General features: G+C 43.2%; 1 protein-coding gene across 2 annotated transcripts in view; it reads left to right on the forward strand.

Annotated features, from left to right (window-relative positions):
- The first annotated feature begins 14618 nt into the window (after positions 1-14618).
- Positions 14619-20209, forward strand: part of pkdcc.2 (protein kinase domain containing, cytoplasmic) — a 46749-nt gene continuing 41158 nt past the window's right edge. Inside the window, exon 1 of one of the 2 annotated variants that reach the window (XM_031901535.1) lies at positions 14619-15404. In XM_031901535.1, the coding sequence (XP_031757395.1) occupies positions 14682-15404 (723 nt within the window). In that variant the 5' untranslated portion in view covers positions 14619-14681. 2 annotated transcript variants of the gene reach the window in all.

Raw genomic sequence — 20209 nt, forward strand, 5'->3', positions numbered from 1 at the left:
AAAACCCTTTGAAGGGCCACATTTGGTCTCCACTTGGACAGCCCTACTCTAAATCAACTACTGTAGTTTTCACTTGGACAAACATGTTGAACAATATGGATATGGAGTCTTTTTTTTCAACCTTATCTACATTGTTCTAAGTAAAGCTGGCCATACACGGGCAGATCCGCTCGCTTGGCAATGTTGCCAAGTGAGTGGATCTTCACCCGATACCCCCACCTACGGGTGGGCGATATCGGGGAGGTATGGAGGCGAATTCGATCGTTTGGTCCTGGGGCCAAACGATCTAATTCTACATGTGGCAATGGGGCAGTCGGTTCGGGGACCTCATCAATGAGCCGATGCGGTCCCCAATCCGACTGGATTTTCTAAAAGTCCCCATACACGGGCCGATTATAGCTGCCGATATCGGTCCCTTGGACCGATTCGGCAGCTTATCGCCCCGTGTAGGGGCAGAACTGAGGGGCCTGGCCGACCAATATCTGGCCTGAAATTGGCCAGATATCGATCAGCCAGGTTAGAAAATCTAGTCGGATCAGGGACCGCATTGACTCGTTGATGATGTCCCCGAACCGACTGCCCCATTGCCGCGTGTAGAATTTGATTGTTTGGCCCCAGGGCCAAACGATCGAATTCGCCTACATGCCTCCCCAATATCGCCCACCTGTAGGTGGGGATATCGGGTGAAGATCCGCTCGCTTGGCGACATCGCCCGTGTATGGACAGCTTAACCTGGCCGATAGATATCTGGCCAATTTCAGGCCAGATATCGGTCGGCAAGACCCCTCGGTTCTGCCCCTACACGGGCCAATAAGCTGCTGAATTGCTCCAAGGGACCAATATCGGCAGCTATAATCGGCCCGTGTATGGGGACTTTAACACTGATCATGCTTAGTTTTCTTCTATAGAATTTTCTCCTAAATTCCTAAACCCATAGAATGAATGTACATAGGCAAATAGAAAAGGCGGCTTATGTATACCTTTATTTGGAACCAATATAAAAATGTCAACTATTTCCAAGGATGGCAGCCTCTTAATTGTGTTTAAAATAGTATTATTCTCATAAATTCTAATTTTTAGGTTGATCTTGGATGAAAATGTGATGAATAAACCTCGCTGTGTGAGAATGAGTGTTGCTAGTGAGTAATGATGTTGTTGTACATACAATGGCTTTGCAAATGACACGTCCCCCATCAATCACAGGGGGAGTGGATCCTATCATTCAGTCTTTAGCTTTACTGTTTACAAAATGTGACCTTTACCACAACATCAATTTAGGGAAGGATCTAACCCAATTTAGTGATGCCTTGCTGAGGGGAATGGTTTAATCTTCCAGGGGCGCAGTACAGTGAAAACTTCCTGATTAAATTAGGCTTCATTAAATTGCACAATTGTGAGTACCACAGGCTTCGGATTTGTGCTGCACTCATTTAGATTTGCTCATATGGAGCAACCATTAAAGCTATGATATGATTTTTGGACGTATAATGTATCGGATGATATTCTTGGGTGACCTACAGTGCATTTGCGAGACGTCACTTTCGTACCACTGGTGTCTCCCAATAATTTTATGCTCAGAACATCCTCCAATGTGTTATTCCCAGAGGCTATTATCCCCTCACTGCTACTATAGGCACCATCTCTCCCTACTATACCTGCTATCCCACAGCCCCAGTCCCTTCCCAGAGGCTATTATCCCCTGACTGCTACTATAGGCACCATCTCTCCCTACTATACCTGCTATCCCACAGCCCCAGTCCCTTCCCAGAGGCTATTATCCCCCCACTGCTACTATAGGCACCATCTCTCCCTACTATACCTGCTATCCCACAGCCCCAGTCCCTTCCCAGAGGCTATTATCCCCCCACTGCTACTATAGGCACCATCTCTCCCTACTATACCTGCTATCCCACAGCCCCAGTCCCTTCCCAGAGGCTATTATCCCCCACTGCTACTATAGGCACCATCTCTCCCTACTATACCTGCTATCCCAAACCCCCAGTCCCTTCCCAGAGGCTATTATCCCCCCACTGTTACTATAGGCACCATCTCTCCCTACTATACCTGCTATACCACAGCCCCAGTCCCTTCCCAGAGGCTATTATCCCCTGACTGCTACTATAGGCACCATCTCTCCCTACTATACCTGCTATCCCACAGCCCCAGTCCCTTCCCAGAGGCTATTATCCCACTGCTACTATAGGCACCATCTCCTCCTACTACGCCTACTATTGCACAGCCACAATCCATTCCCAGAGGTTAGTTCCTAGGATAGTGGCCTTTGCTATAGCCCCAAAGGTGTTATGAGCATAGGATCCCAAACAGAGATGTTGCACCCCAGAGATCCCCAAAGCAAAACCCATCTCACTAAATAAAATTCTTGCCTTGTACCCAAACTCTACAGCTCTACACGGTAGCCATCAGAAACTTCCACTGGGGAACAGTATAAATGTAACATTTGAAGCCAATATACTAAATGTTAGGGCGGGACCCTACAACTGTATCCCCTGCACCCCTACTTGCTGCTATGTGCAACAATATACTGTATCACCATTTAACTCTGTGATGACCAATGAGGATAGAAAGTTGGGAAAGTGGTCATGGGTAATGTAAGGTAGCACAGTCTTTGTGGATCCACTGAGCCATGAATGAAACATTTACGGGGCACAAAAACACACACATCTGTTCTTCCACCGCTGTCAAACAGTGAGTGATTGGGGACTTTACTGGATGGATCCTGTCCTCTGTCTCCCAGGGCTTCTCAGTAAGAATTCACAGAAATGCAGGAAACAAAACAACAAAATAAACAAAAAACAACCTGAAAAAAAGTCTTTATTTATAGGATGGCCCGGTGAGATATATATATACTGTATATCTCATTAGCACTGATAGAGAAAAGAAAGACTCATTTTCTACACCCGGCGGGGGGGAGAGCGAACACATCAGACTTTTCACAGAACTAGCTGTTTGGCATTCCTCAAAGTCTAATCCCAAACCACCCACAGGTAAAATTGTAATGTAAAGTACCTGTGTTAATTGAAGTGCCTCTTGACTTTCTTTCTCTTAAATACAGTACGGCTTTGGGCTATTGTCTGACAAAGCCCTCCAGAGGGGAGGCTACACAGAGAGGCCTGCATTGTATTGGTCCCTTGCCATAGACAATAATCCCCTGCTAATGACTTCCAAAATGAAATTGTTGAAATGTAAACAGTAGTTAGATGGCGGTAAACAAAGACTTATCCAGTAGGGTGCAAAGCCTTCAGTTTTAATTACAGCCTCGGGAAAAAGTTAAATTAAAGTGATTATTAGGCAGCATTGTTCTTCTCTTTTATCCTTGAAAGGATGTTATAATTAATAAACAAAAATCAAAAGTCTGCAAATCATTTGGTAAAAATGTATCTATTTTCTTCTTTTTCAGTAAAATAACTACAGGTATGGGATCAGTTATCCGGAAACCAGATATCCAGAAAGTTCCGACTTGCGGAAAGCCTGTGTCCCATAGACTCCATTGTAATCAATTAATTCAGATTTTTAAAATTGATTTCCTTTTTCTCTGTAAAAATAAAACACTGCTTTGTATTTAATCCCAACTAAGATATAATTAATCCTTTCTGGATGCAAAATAATCCTATTGGGTTTAATTCATGTTTTATTGATTTTTTAGTAGACTTAAGGTAGGAGATCCAAATTATCTGGCATACCCTTGGTCCCGAGCATTCTGGATAATGGGTCCTATACCTGTATTGGTTTTATTTTCTCATTTGTATGTTGTTTTATGTGACCCAACTACCAGTGCATAGAGCCAGATTAGTGGATAATAGTAGTCATAAGTGGGGGGCTTTGGTGTTTGTGGGGTTGTTGGGGGGCAGGAAACTGCCCACTCCAAAGCTCCAGTTTTATGACCTTTTCACAACTGTGGGACTATGGATTGATAAGTTGGGCCTCGACTGTCAAAAAAAATTGTTCTATCATATTTGGTTGAAATATCTGCTAATAATGGTTACAGATTGCATTTATTAATAATAATAATAATAATAATATATATAAAGAAAGATAGGAGGGAGAAAGAGTATTGAACCTGAATTTAAATGGGACTAAAAGCAAAAATCTTTAATTTTCCCACTACCAACACATAAAAATGATTTTAAAATGTACATACCCCATAAAAACAAAGCAGCAATAGTAAAAGGAGGGGGCCCCTCCATGTTGTATTAATAAGCAGTGTAATATGCATATATATCCTTGTAGATTGTAAGCTCTTTTGGGCAGGGCTCTCTTCACCTCTTGTATCGTTTATTGATTGCTTTATATGTTACTCTGTATGTCCAATGTATGAAACCCACTTATTGTACAGCGCTGCGGAATATGTTGGCGCTTTATAAATAAATGTTAATGTAATGTAATGTAATAGCACATCAGTAAACATGTATAACGTATAATTATAACAAGATAACATGCCCCAAATTATAGCATATGTATATGATAGTTACTTATGGTGTTAGACTGGGCAAAGTATCAAAAATGTCCAAAGAAAAAAAGATGTGTATCAGTGCCGAAATCTAAATGGGCTATAATTTGTCCATAAAGAGGTTATTGTTGTATTAGACACCCAATATGGTGCCTGTCCGTCTTAATTATTTCAAATGTTAATAAAAGTTCCAAAGCAGTTTTTTTCCCACAATTCAATGGAACAATGAGTTAGGGCTCTGGCACACGGGGGAGATTAGTCGCCCGCGACAAAACTCCGTTCGTGGGCGACTAATCTCCCTGAGTTGCCATGACCCGCCATCCCGCCGGCGAACATGTAAGTCGCCGGCGGGATGGCACACGCGGCGGGGCGATTTGCACGAAATCGCGCCGCCGCGTCTGCCATCCCGCCGGCGACTTACATGTTCGCTGGTGGGATGGCAGGGGTAGGCAACTCAGGGAGATTAGTCACCCGCGAACAGGGAGTTTTGTCGCGGGCGACTAATCTCCCCCGTGTGCCAGAGCCCTTAATAGTATCATGTGGCTGCTCCATAAGCGCTATTGCAATCCGATTGCTTGAGATTATTATTATATCCTCTCAGTATCAACATACATACATGTCCAATCAAGGATATGCAATATAAATCTCAGATTGGGGATTGAAGAATTATTTGTGCATTTATATTTATACAACAATTATACTTATAATTTCCACTTCTAAAGTCAATGTAGATGACCACCATTTTAGGTATCCACTATGCAATCACACGTGGGTTTGTTTGGAACTGGTACGGAATATCCAAATGAATCATCGTACTGCACACAGCGCCAGCAAGACACCGGGACGGACCAGGACCAGAAAAGCGAGTGTCTTCAAAGAAGGAGGCCTCCAACCTTCAGGACTTGCCACCAAACACCTCGAAGACTGTTTCGACCGAGGGAGAAGGAGTGTAACGTTCTAGTTAGATAGGAACAAGGTACTTGAACCAATGACAGAAATCTGACTCTTCCATAAGTAGGGGATACCCAACCAATCCCAGTGTTCACCGCCCTTTAAATGTTGGTGGGCCGCCATACATGGGGCATCCTTTTGGGCCACCATACATTGGGCATTCCTTTGCTTAATCATTAACTTTTGGGAGTTACAGATCATCGCTTAAGGTGGCCATACACGGGCCTATTGTAGCTGCCGATTCGACAGCTTATCGGCCCGTGTAGGGGAAGCAACGACTGGCCTGCCCGACCAATATCTGGCCTAAAATTGCCCAGATATCGATGGGGCAGGTTAAAAGATTTAGGCGGATCAGGGACCGCATTGGCTCGTTGATGTGGCCCCTGAACCGACTGCGCCCTTAACAGTCGTTCTAATTCGATTGTTTGACCCCAGGACCAAACGACTGAATTAGCCTAACCCGTAGGTGGGGATATCGGGAGAAGATCCACTCGCTTGGTGACCTCGCCAACCTTTAGGGTTAATGGCAGACACATTGGATCCTTCGCATTTTCTGCCATCGGAGAAACTTCAGTGGTTGCCAGATACTTCCCCCGCCTCCCGCCATTCGTCAGAGTTCCCACACTTTTGGGAAATTGAACAAAAAAATCTGTATACAAAGCTCATAATACTCTGGAAAGAAACCAGTTCTTTATGCTGAATGTTGTGGGGTCTGTTATTTATCAGGGGTTTCTGGATGCGGAGATTACGGGACGAAATAACGTTACATTTAGCAAAGGATGGAACTTATTTGCCTTAAATTAGATTCAATTTTGCCAGTAAATTGGATACTATTTTGTGCAAAGGTTTGGGAGCCAAGGGGCTTTGATAAAAGCAGAACCCTAGAGCCTCATTGCGAATTGTACAAATTTACCTTTATAAGTATGTACACACACGCTATAACATAATATGCCTGAGGTTTCCGAGCCCGCGCAAAACTGGTACTGGTACAAAAAAGCAGCTACTTTATTTGATCTTTTTATGATTGCTCCAAAATGTATATTTTTCTTGTTGGAAAAAAAAACATTTAGCCTTAGCTTACCCTTTAATTAGTCTTAGCAAGCAAATATGAAAAGTATTGCATAAAAACACATATAGACGAAATGTTGCCAGCCAAACCCCCACTTGTTTGTTCTATCCCCGGCCCCTGCTTACTCGCTGGAAGAGATCAGGAGTTGAAACTCCAAACTGCCCCCAGGTCATCCCCGATTTTTACAACTGGAGAGTAAATAATAGCTACTCATTAAGCCGCCCCTGTCATAAAATGTAATTAATAACGGGTCATAAATAGGCTGTAAATAAATGCTTATCTCTTCTGGGGAAGCTGTGAAAGACCTGCTGTGTATTTGGTGGTATTTGGTGTAGAGCGGTGTGCGTTGGGGGTGGAAGGGTCGCCAAGACCTGTAAATCAGCAGAATCAGCTTTACAGCGTATAAAGGGTCATTTTCAAAAGTAAAGTGCAAAGTACAGTTTTTGGATGCAAACCGCCATAATCCAGAGTTTTCCCCTAGAATTCATAGTGTAATTATGGCTATGAAGGAGTTGCGCCCCCGGCAACCGCGCCCAACGCGTGACTGCGCAGTTATGTGTTTGTGGGGGGGAATGCGCCATTTCTGGTGCGCTGCCCTAAAACACATTCATATGATTACCATAAGGTACTGCTAACGAATAGGATCGAAAGCACAACATTTTTGCCAACTTTAGTGCGACTGGGTCATTTGTGAGAGCAGCTACAAGCGGGGTTGTGATAAAATAGGTGCATTTATTAAGGCAAGTGTACAATTTAGGATGCAAATTGACATATATTTTTACCTATAATGCATTGTTTTCCCCATATTTCTAGCATAATGTAGGACATATAGGGTACCAACCCTGATAATTTCATAAGAAAGTTATGTAATGCCTTATATATTTGTATTATTTGTGAAGGGCAAATAGCACTTAGTTTATAAAAATACATGTATGGGATCTGTTATCCGGAAAACTGTTATCCAGAATGCTCCAAATTACAGGAAGGCGATCTCCCACAGACTCCATTTTAATCAAATAATTCATATTTTTAAAAAGGATTTCCTTTTTCTCTGTAATAATAAAACAGAACCTTGTACTTGATCCCAACTAAGATATAATTACCCCTTATTGGGGGCAGAACAGTCCTATTGGGTTTATTTAATGTTTACATTATTTTTTAGTAGACATACAGATATGGGACCTGTTATCCAGAATGCTCAGGACCCGGGGTTTTCCGAATAAGGGACCTTTCCATAATTTGGATCTCCATAACTTAGGACTGTTCGTAATTATATCTTAGTTGGGATCAAGTACAGGTACTGTTTTATTATTACAGAGAAAAGGGAATCATTTAACCATGAAATAAACCCAATAGGGCTGTTCTGCCCCCAATAAGGGGTAATTATATCTTAGTTGGGATCAAGTACAGGTACTGTTTTATTATTACAGAGAAAAGGGAATCATTTAACCATGAAATAAACCCAATAGGGCTGTTCTGCCCCCAATAAGGGGTAATTATATCTTAGTTGGGATCAAGTACAGGTACTGTTTTATTATTACAGAGAAAAGGGAATCATTTAACCATTAAATAAACCCAATAGGGCTGTTCTGCCCCCAATAAGGGGTAATTATATCTTAGTTGGGATCAAGTACAGGTAATGTTTTATTATTACAGAGAAAAGGGAATCATTTAACCATTAAATAAACCAAATAGGACTGTTCTGCCCCCAATAAGGGGTAATTATATCATAAGGTGGCCATACACGTGGCGATCCGACGATGTTTCGTACGACCATCGGTCGCACGAAACATCGTAAGATCCGCCACACACCATTCAGGGCTGAATCGGCAGGTAAGGAGGTAGAAACAATAGGATTTCTACCTCCTTCTGCCGATTCAGCTCTGAAGGGAGAATTTTGGTCAGGCGCCTTCTATGGCGCCCGATCAAAATTTTCAAACTTGTCCGATCGGCGAGTCGTCCGATATCGGCAGCTTCCTGCGATATCGGTCGACTCGCCGACATGCCATACACGCACCGATAATATCGGTGCGTGTATGGCCACCTTTAGTTGGGATCAAGTACAGGTACTGTTTTATTATTACAGAGAAAGGGAATCATTTAACCATTAAATAAACCCAATAGGGCTGTTCTGCCCCCAATAAAGGGTAATTATATCTTAGTTGGGATCAAGTACAGGTACTGTTTTATTATTACAGAGAAAGGGAATCATTTAACCATTAAATAAACCCAATAGGGTTGTTCTGCCCCCAATAAAGGGTAATTATATCTTAGTTGGGATCAAGTACAGGTACTGTTTTATTATTACAGAGAAAAGGGAATCATTTAACCATGAAATAAACCCAATAGGGCTGTTCTGCCCCCAATAAGGGGTAATTATATCTTAGTTGGGATCAAGTACAAGGTACTGTTTCGTTATTACAGAGGAAAAGAAAATAATTTTTAAAAACTAAAATGAGTTGCTTATAATGGAGTTTATGGGAGATGGGCTTTCCGTAATTTGGAACTTTCTGTATAACGGGTTTCCGGAAAAGGGATCCTATACCTGTAGTATGGAGATCCAAATTACTGAAAGATCCGGGAAACCCCAGGCCCTGAGCATTCTGGATAACAGGTCCCATATTTGTACCATGCTATGCAAATAGTACAGTACAGAGTTAGGCGTTTACTGGCCAGATCTGATGGCCCAACTGGGCCCAGAGCTGCCATTGGATTCTACTTTCCAAGGCATGTGGGGTAGACAAAGAGGGCAGGCTAGGGGCCCCCAGAGACAGTTTAGCTCCCCTTAGATTAAAGCCCCGGCATTTTAGCGATGCATGTTGATCTGTGGTCTCCCCGGCTTGGTCAGCGCCAACTGATTTCCCACCTATTCCATGATGCCATCCTAATAGATTGCCCCATTACATTACATTACATTACATTAACATTTATTTATAAAGCGCCAACATATTCCGCAGCGCTGTACAATAAGTGGGTTACATACATTGGACATACAGAGTAACATATAAAGCAATCAATAACCGATACAAGAGGTGAAGGGAGCCCTGCCCAAAAGAGCTTACAATCTACAAGGAGAAAGGGTTGAGACACAAGGTGTGGGAATGGGCATGACCAGAGTTGTGAGAGGTGGGGCACAGGGTATTGCTAAACTAGATTAGGGTAAGCCTCTCTAAATAAATGTGTTTTTAGAGATTTCTTGAAGGCAGAGAGATTGGGAGAAAGTCTGACAGTTTGTGGGAGCGAATTCCAGAGAAGCGGGGCAGCCCTTGCAAAGTCTTGAATGCGAGCGTGTGAGGAGGGAATGAGAGAGGAGTTGAGGAGCAGGTCAGTAGAGGAGCGTAACAAGCGGGTTGGATGGTACCTAGAGATGAGTTCAGAGATGTAGGGTGGGGCAGAGTTATGGACTGCTTTAAATGTGAGGGTCAATAGCTTGAATTTTATCCTGGATGGTAGGGGATTTTATCCTGGATGGTAGGGGCCCCACCCCCATAGCCTTATCTTCCCTCAGTTTGCCCTGTGATGTGTATTCCATAATGTGTATTACTGCTTTGTGTATTGCCTTCCATTTCCTAATGGGCTCCATTTGCATAGACAGGCACAAGGAAGGCATTCATCAAAGGAAAACTACACCTCATAACAATGTATCAATAAAAATGTATCACATAAAATAGCTTATATATGAAACCCTGCTTCATATAAATACAAAACTTTCATAAAAATATACTTTTTTAGTATTATGTGCCATTGGGTAATCCTAAATGGAAAACTGCCATTTTAAGAATTAAGGGCCGCCCCCTGGGATCATAGGATTCACAGTGCACACAAACAAGCCAAGCAGGGCCGGAACTAGGGGTAGGCAGAAGAGGCAGCGGCCTAGGGCGCAACGATTGAGCCTCTCCTGCCTACCCCTAGTGCTATTTTGTCATTGTCTCTGCCGCTTGTCATTAGCGGCAGAGGCAATGACCGATGTATTTGCACCGCCCCCCCCACCGCACCTCCTCCTGTACTTTGGCACGCATGCGCCATTGGGGGGGCAGGGAGGTGGGCGGAGTTGGCTGACCGGGTTGCCTAGGGCACCCGGTCGGCTTGACCCGCCCCTGAAGCCAAGGCACACATACTGCTAGGTCATGTGAGCCAATTAATGGGCAAAGTTATGTCTTTTGCCTATTACAGTTAGAGCTGCATTACTTCCTGTCAGCTGATCTCTGAGGGAGCACACAGCCCATTACAAAATGGCGGCTCAGGGTAAAAGATGCAAAAGGGCAATATTTACTGATATTTATATACCAGTTTGGTAAAATTCTTTAATAGGTCACTTAATGTGGTATAGTTTTGCTTTAATACACAAACTCATCTGATTCAGTCAGAAACTGGCGCCTGATGTACCCATTGTCTGCCATGTTGACATTTGGTAGCCGGATGGCTGGGTCCCTGGTGTTTCCCTATAAATCCCGATGCAATGTGTATTCACCCGACGGCTTGTAGTCTAAATGCTCGCCAGTGGATTCCGCCACCTTCCATTCACAAGGATGAACTTTAGCTGGGAATTCTCCTAAGGGCTTTTATTGCTTTCTCTGGTCGATGGTCTTTCTTTGTGAAGTCCCAGGGCTGATTGTATTTGTTAATTAGTTGCTAACAGCATCATAATGTGGTCTTGATGGATAAGCATGTCATTAGCACTCACCCCAGCAATTCACATCTCCAGCAGGGTGGGGGGGGGTAGGTCCTACCCCATGTTGAGTCCATGATTTGTAGATTTAGCCTAAAGAGAGCAGATGTACTCTCACAGACAGCTGAGTTCAGCGGCCCCTGGACTCCTCTCTCTCCATTGAAGTACATTAATTTCACTTTAGCCGTGGCCGACATTTAACCCATTCACAGCAGGGCACGGGCAGAACAATGCAACGTTTTCTGCTTAGAAGGGACTGAGGTCACAGCGTTCTGCATTGTCTGTCTCTATTAGTTTACATGAAATTCAACTGCTTCCAGAGCTGGAGGGGGTGCAGCTGCCCTGGGGACTGTACATATTGGGGCCCACTAAGCAGTCACTGAAGGTGTGGGGGATGGGAAATAGAGTAGGGCAAAATGGAGCAATGGCACCCCAGGGCCCCCCCATCCAACAGGACCCCCGTACTGTAGCTTAGGCAGCACTAATGCACTGGCATTTTAATACAGGTATGGGATCCGTTATCCAGAAACCCGATATCCAGAAAGCTCCGAATTACAGAAAGCCTGTCTCCCATAGACTCTATTTTAATCAAATAATTCCGATTTTTAAAACTGATTCCCTTTTTCTCTGTAAAAATAAAACAGTGCCTGTACTTGATCCCAACTAAGATATAATTACCCCTTATTGGGGGCAGAACAGCCCTATTGGGTTTATTTAATGGTTAAATGATTCCCTTTTCTCTGTAATAATAAAACAGTACCTGTACTTGATCCCAACTAAGATATAATTACCCCTTATTGGGGGCAGAACAGCCCTATTGGGTTTATTTCATGGTTAAATGATTCCCTTTTCTCTGTAATAATAAAACAGTACCTGTACTTGATCCCAACTAAGATATAATTACCCCTTATTGGGGGCAGAACAACCCTATTGGGTTTATTTAATGGTTAGATGATTCCCTTTTCTCTGTAATAATAAAACAGTACCTGTATTTGATCCCAATTAAGATATAATTACCCATTATTGGGGGCAGAACAGCCCTATTGGGTTTATTTAATGGTTAGATGATTCCCTTTTCTCTGTAATAATAAAACAGTACCTGTACTTGATCCCAACTAAGATATAATTACCCCTTATTGGGGCAGAACAGCCCTATTGGGTTTATTTCATGGTTAAATGATTCCCTTTTCTCTGTAATAATAAAACAGTACCTGTATTTGATCCCAATTAAGATATAATTACCCCTTATTGGGGGGAAAAATAATCCTATTGGGTTTAATTACTGTTTCATTGATTTCTTAGTAGACTTAAGGTATGAAGATCCAAATTACGGAAAGACCCCTTATCTGGAATACCCTTGGTCCAGAGCATTCTGAATAACAGGTCCTATACCTGCACCTAGAACTTGTATTCAAAATGCCCCTGGCATACATCTGATTGGCAGCCCCACGGGAATTCCTACATATGGGTGCCCACTATCCTACCCATTTAGGCAGTGCAATAAGGCCCCCTGTGTGAGGTGGCAATGTGCCAGAATCTGCTCTATAAGGGTGAAGACACACAGAGCTACTAGTAGCAGCTACTTGTCGTGGCTACTAAAAAAGACTATGCTGATCATTTACTGATAATTGTCTCTATGTGTGTTTTAGCAGAGGCAATTCTCAGTATTGTCTATGGCAGGGGATTTTCTGGAGTTTAGTAGCCTTGAAAAAGTAGCTGCTACTAGTAGCTCCGTGTGTCTTCACCCTTAGTGTATGGCACAATTAGTACAACACCAGCTCGCGTAAAGCTCTAATTGTATTTGAAATTGCAGGAAAACATTATATCTCCTATTATATAGACATAAAGCAATCAGTTTCTGCCCTTTCCTGGGGGCTTAAATAAATCACCCCCTTAATGACATCAGATAATCATCACACCAAAGGATGAACAAGTGTAAACAGACCTCACTGCCCCTTCTGTTTACACAACAATTAGGCATATAAAATAACACCCTCCGTAATTACCTCCATCATTGGTGTCAAATTTACAGCTCCCCCTCCCTCCCGCTGCTGCTGTCACTGGGCTACAGCTCCCATCATCCTCTGCCAGACTCCGAGGAGAGTGAAAGTTGCTGTTTAGCAACTTTTTTTAGCACATTTTTGTCCAAGGTCCACTATCCACCATCTGTGTGTGTGACATGTCCCATTGGCCTAACATGGGTGCTTTGGGCTGGAGCCTGAGGCTCTCTAGCACCACATGATGTCCCACCACCCCCCATAATCCTTCACTTCTGGAAGACTGTCACTAATAACTTTAGGTCAATAACAGATGGAGGTTTCCAGGCTTGATATGAAATATATCTATCAATTATTACTCCATGTCATAATAATAAACACCCCAACCACTAAATGATTCCACTAAACTAGGGGGATTAATGCATAAAGACTTTCTTACCCCTTGGGTGTCTATGACAGGCCCAGACTGGCAATCTGTGGGTTCTGGCAACCGCCAGGGGGCTGCGGTAAGATGCCATAAACAGTCACTATTTATTGGGCTGCTGGGGGGCTGTTTGGGCCTCTGTGTACTTGAAATGCCAGGGCCTATTTTGAATCCCAGTCCAGACCTGGTCTATGACATCATGAAAATGTATGATGTCACCTGTATCCGTGCCAATGACACCTGTGTGCGTGCCAATCACTTCATCGATGATCTTTATATATATACTCAGAGCTCCAAACCTTAACCCTGGGCTATGTAAAGTGCCACTTCAGTGCTGCAACTCCCAGCAACCCCTGTCACTAGATTGAAAGCTCTTGTGAACAGAGCTGTCTTTCTCTAACGAACAGGTTAACAAATCTATTTTTGTGCTTTATATGGCAGCGCAGAGACTACAGGTGCATCTTAAATAGCCCGCTGCGGCCACTGTCAGCTCGACTTACCCCTACCTACGCCATAAACAGCGCTTCAGCTTTGTAACTACTCTTCCTTTCATCTTCATTCTTGTTTTCCACTTTTCTAGAGTGCAAGCTCCTGGGAACAGAGCCACTTTACCTTATGAAGCACCTAGTATACAAATCTGCCTGATGCCCATTAGCCCTATCTGCAGGATTTAATCTTCAGTATTTTTTGTTTATTATGATCACTGAAGGAAGCCATATAGAATGAGAAACGTTGTGCATTGCTGCAGGGGAATGATGGGACCTCATGGATGTGCTGAGAAGCCAAGCAGCCCCACACACTCCATCGCTTATTTATTCCAAGCTGCTGGATCGATCAGCTGTGGGTATCCCAGCGTTTAGCGCAGGCGATAGAATTACACACAGCTCCCCCTCCAGCCAGGAACTACAACTCCCACACGCCTTTGCGCCAGACTCAGGAGTCAGGAGGGGGGGTGTCTGTTGAACTGCCCATCAAGTGACGTTAGGGGGTGGGATGAGAGCAGGGAAAGGGGGGGCTTTGCTCTGGGTGGGTTCTGCTTATGGCTAATAAGCGCTTTAGTCGTTTAAAAGCGCAGAGGCAAGTGTCAGGCGAGTGTTCCTTATATGGGTGAGGTCCAGCAGTGTGAGGGAGTACGATGTGAGCGGCCCCCATCCTTCCATCTGGACGCAAGCTGTAGCTGCGACAGGCTGATCATGAGACGCAGGAAGATCGCAGTGGCGGCTGGCTTCTGTCTGTCCTTCTTTATCGCCACTTTGCTCAACTTGCTCTGCGCTCCCGGCTTCGATCACCATCAGCAGCATCCGCGACTCCAGGATGGGACCGACGCGTCTTTGCGCGCAATTGCGCCGGATTTGCTCCAGCAGCTGCGGGAAAGGTACGCGGAGGTTCTGCGCTACAGGCAGCACCGGGTTACCCCTCCGACCTCAGCCTCGGCCAGGCTGCTCCGACCCTTGGAGAGACGCTTAATGGACCTGCAGAAATGGGACTACGACAAGGTGCCCGGGTCGGACAGCGACACCTTATCCCTATCGCAGCCAGGCTCAAAAATAGACGTGTCACTGCGCTCACCCCGGCTGGGCTGCCAGGACATCAGGAATGGCACCGATGTGCGCTACTTGGGCTCCGGTTACACCAAAGCGGTCTATAAATCGCTGCTGAATGGCAGCCTGTCAGTGGCGATGAAATCGGTCGATTTTGGGGGGCACGACATCCAGAATTGCGTCAGGCACTATGGGACCCTAGAGGACTGCTACAGGCTGGCTGCCTTCAAGATCGTCAAAGAAATGATCTTACTGCAAAGGCTTCAGCACCCCAATATATTGCAGGTAACCCAGGGGCACATGGGGGGGGGGGCATTTACCACCCTTTATGTTTGGCAGCAACTTTTTGGGTGCATTTTGTATTAATTCACAGGTTTTGCTGATATAGTATTTTCACTCATGGTGGTGAGTTAATATTCCTGTATTGCCTTAGGCCCCATGTTTGCTAGAACCCAAAAATCAGGCCCCCCTGCAGCCCCCCAGCACCAACTAAACCCAGTCTGGGGATACCCACTGTTTTACATTGAATACCAACTAAACCCAGTCTGGGGATGCCCATAATACCAACTAAACCCAGTCTGGGGATGCCCATAATACCAACTAAACCCAGTCTGGGGATGCCCATAATACCAACTAAACCCAGTCTGGGGATACCCACTGTTTTACATTGAATACCAACTAAACCCAGTCTGGGGATACCCATAATACCAACTAAACCCAGTCTGGGGATACCCACTGTTTTACATTGAATACCAACTAAACCCAGTCTGGGGATGCCTATAATACCAACTAAACCCAGTCTGGGGATGCCTATAATACCAACTAAACCCAGTCTGGGGATACCCATAATACCAACTAAACCCAGTCTGGGGATACCCACTGTTTTACATTGAATACCAACTAAACCCAGTCTGGGGATACCCATAATACCAACTAAACCCAGTCTGGGGATACCCACTGTTTTACATTGAATACCAACTAAACCCAGTCTGGGGATGCCTATAATACCAACTAAACCCAGTCTGGGGATGCCTATAATACCAACTAAACCCAGTCTGGGGATACCCATAATACCAACTAAACCCAGTCTGGGGATACCCACTGTTTTACATTGAATACCAACTAAACCCAGTCTGGGGATGCCTATAATACCAACTAAACCCAGTCTGGGGATGCCTATAATACCAACTAAACCCAGTCTGGGGATGCCCATAATACCAACTAAACCCAGTCTGGGGATACCCACTGTTTTACATTGAATACCAACTAAACCCAGTCTGGGGATGCCCATAATACCAACTAAACCCAGTCTGGGGATACCCACTGTTTTACATTGAATACCAACTAAACCCAGTCTGGGGATGCCTAGAATACCAACTAAACCCAGTCTGGGGATACCCACTGTTTTACATTGAATACCAACTAAACCCAGTCTGGGGATGCCCATAATACCAACTAAACCCAGTCTGGGTATGCCCATAATACCAACTAAACCCATCCTGGGCATGCCCATAATACCAACTAAACCCATTCTGGGGATGCCCATAATACTAACTAAACATAGTCTGGGGATGCCCACTCTTTTACATTGAATACCAGTTGGCACAACCTTTGCTTACCTTCCCCATTCTGGCAGATACAAGTTAAAATAAACTGGAGGGCATCAAATTGCTCATTGAACTTAATTATGTTTGTTTAGTTACCCAAAAGATATTTCTATGTTGCAAATGGGGCTATTGCTGTATATTATGGCACATCAAAATATGTACATTTATCTGTTTTTTATGATTCAAGCCATGGCTCTAAATATATAGATATTATATATAATATTCTACCCACCAGTACAGTTTAGGGACCCCAATAACCCTTTCCATCTATATAAGCACATTGTGCATTAGATTTCAGTCTGACACTTCATATTCCTTTATAAATAGGGTTCATGGTGCCATGATACAGAACAGTCCCGGTGCTGCGGGCAATATAATGGGATTGTTCCTTGGATAGGAACCACATTGGGAACATTACTGACCCATAGTGCAGGGGACTCACCTTTCTTTGGAGCTGGATAATGGGGGCTACTTTTCCTTATTGAAATGTCTATTAGTTTCTTTGCCAGTCGTTACGTGCAGGGGGTGATTTCCAGCAGGGTCGTGCACACTCGGTGACCTGGTACCGTTTACCATAGACAAATGTAACACAAACCAGTGCTTAAATAATCAGCCCTAAGTGAGTTAATGCTCAAGCCCAAAGGGATTCCCTCTGGGCCTACTCTCACTACAGTGATTATTTGGGGATTTATTTACCTATAAATAGAGCTGAAACCCAGATATTGTAGCATCGTTACTCCCAATAATAATTCTATAAATATTGCCTAATTATCTCTTCCCTGGGCGGAAACAATTGCGTCATTGTTGAGGCTTTCCTCCCAGCCCAATGTGATTAATATTACGCACGACGCATTTCAGCGCATAATTTGTCTCTCAAAACGACTCCTTCACACCCTCAACTGTATCTTTTTAATAAAATATAATGCAAATATTCACGTAGTTATTCCACCAATACAATAATTCAGTAGTGAGAGACCACTAATTTACCATTTAAATCAATCTATGAGGATTTTTATAGAATTCCAAAAAAATGTGAATTTTTTTTACCTAAAATCTGGACTTTATGTTTTCTATTAACTCTCAGTGTCTGCCTATCGTTTCTAATTTGTGAATATTAGTAAGTAACTCATGTTTGGAATTATCAGTCTGGGTCAGGCCCAGTGACACAGCCACAGAACGTGGATTTTGGGGGTCGTTCTATCACATAAAATGATTTCCATTCATTCTGGCAAAGCAAAAAACTGCGCAGAGGAATAGTTCCTACCGCGTCCGATCGTCAGACAAGCTTGTTAATATGTCATTGCTGTAAGGCAACAATGGCTCCTAACAGAAAACAGACAGATAAACACAATTTTATGATAGCCATCTACAACCAGCATTGAAAAACATCACTGTGCTGCGGGCTGAGGGGGGGCCCCGCGTCGCTTCCCCCCCATTTGCTTCTGCATTCTCTGCTGTAGCCAATAGAAGGAGGAGAGGTTCATTAGAAACAGATTATTGTTCATGAACTCAGTGCTGAGCAATTATGTCATAAATTAGCAGTTGCAAATAGCACGTTGTCTCCGTGTATAGAACCCGGTGGCCCTGCTACGGCCGAGCAAACATTAGGCTTTCAGAATTAAGGAGGGGGGTTTCCCCAGTTTTTTTTTTTTTTAAAAATGTTGTTTTCAAATCGGAATTTTATTTTTTCCCGCTTTGCTTTCTTAATGATTAACACTGATTTATCTAAGCAGCTGCACACAGGATAAACAAGATAAACAAGATATTATGCTCAGTGATAGTACAGTTCAGCCCGAGGCCAGTTCCTAAGCTTTTTACTGTACTGGGCTAGTAGCTGACGTTTGCCCTGGGACAATGTTGCACATCCCTTCTATTTACATTTATTATGGTTTCTGCACAGGTAGAGAAAGTAGGTATTCAATAACCTTCTGCCGGGATCCATATAGATAGAGAAAGCAGCTTATTACAGCTCTGGGACCCGTTATCCAGAATGCTCAGAACCCCTGGGGTTTTTCCGAATGAAAAATGTAACTATTTAAATTTAAACTGTTTGATTAGAATGGAGTCTGTGGGAGATGGCCTTACTGTAACTTGGAGCTTTCTGGATAATGTGTTTCTGGATAAAGGATCCTGTAATTTTATTAGCCTTTATAGAGTATAGACATATTCCACATCACTTTACAGCTCAGTGTTGGAGATTTTATATTAACAGCTCTAATCTTTTCAGGATCCATTTATATTATATATTTATACAGGTATAGGACCCATTATGCAGAATGCTCGGGACCAAGGGTATTCCGGATAAGGGGTCTTTCCGTAATTTGGATCTCCATACCTTAAGTCTACTAAAAAATCAATAAAACATTAATTAAACCCCATAGGATTGTTTTGCATTCAATAAGGATTATTTGTATTTTAGTTGGGATTAAGTACAAGGTACTGTTTTATTATTACAGAGAAAAAGGAAATCAGTTTGAAAATTCTAAATTATTTGATTAAAATGGAGTCTATGGGAGACGGGCTTTCCGTAATTCGGAGCTTTCTGGATAATGGGTTTCCGGATAAGGGATCCCATACCTGTATATATATATATATATATATATATATATATATAGAGAGAGAGAGAGAGAGAACAGAGGACTCACACAGATCTAGGTGAAAAAAACTAAATATTCTTTAATGTGCAAAAATCAACTTTTTGGTTACAAATTAGGACCTTGATTTTGGCACATTAAAGAATATTTTGTTTTTTTTTTCACCTAGACCTGTGAGTGCCGAGTCCTCTGTTTTCTGTATTTCTAACGTTTTACCCGGCACCCATTGTACCCATTGTGGTATGTGCCCTCCTTCTACCATGTATATATATATATATATAGTCTAGGGAGGGTGCACACAAAAAAATACCACATCTCCCTAGGGGCTGTAGAAAATATTAGAATATAACAAACAAAAAGTCCAGTGCTCGCAGGACTTAGTGAAAAAAAGAAAAACCCTTTATTCTGAATAAGTCCTGAGAGTGCTGGACTTTTTGTTTGTTATATATAAATATATATCTATACTATATAACTTCTTAAGTCTCTGGAGAAAATCTCACTATAGAAATCTCACTATATATATATATTCATGGATACAAGAAGTGTCTTTATGCAGCAGAGGACTGACACAGATAGTAAGTGAGAAACACCTTGGGGGCTACGAGCACAGCCCTGTCTTTTTTTATTTTTTTCCTTTCTGGTTTTTGCCGGAAGCCATTGGCCCCTCTCATGGGATAATTTATGCATTTGGGTTAAAGAGATCTGTTTGTATCTAAATCCCCAGTTAATGAGCTGGCATGCATTGGGCGACATGCAAGGCAGGAATTGCTGGCTTACTTATCCCTATGGCCCTACAGCCCTAGCCAGACTCGGGGTATAGAATGTATTTCTCTCCAGTTTTTACTGGATGAACTTGTACAATAAACCTGTAAAGTTCTTTATATGGGAT

Source organism: Xenopus tropicalis, chromosome 5, assembly GCF_000004195.4.
Source record: "Xenopus tropicalis strain Nigerian chromosome 5, UCB_Xtro_10.0, whole genome shotgun sequence".
Taxonomy (NCBI): Eukaryota; Metazoa; Chordata; class Amphibia; order Anura; family Pipidae; genus Xenopus; species Xenopus tropicalis.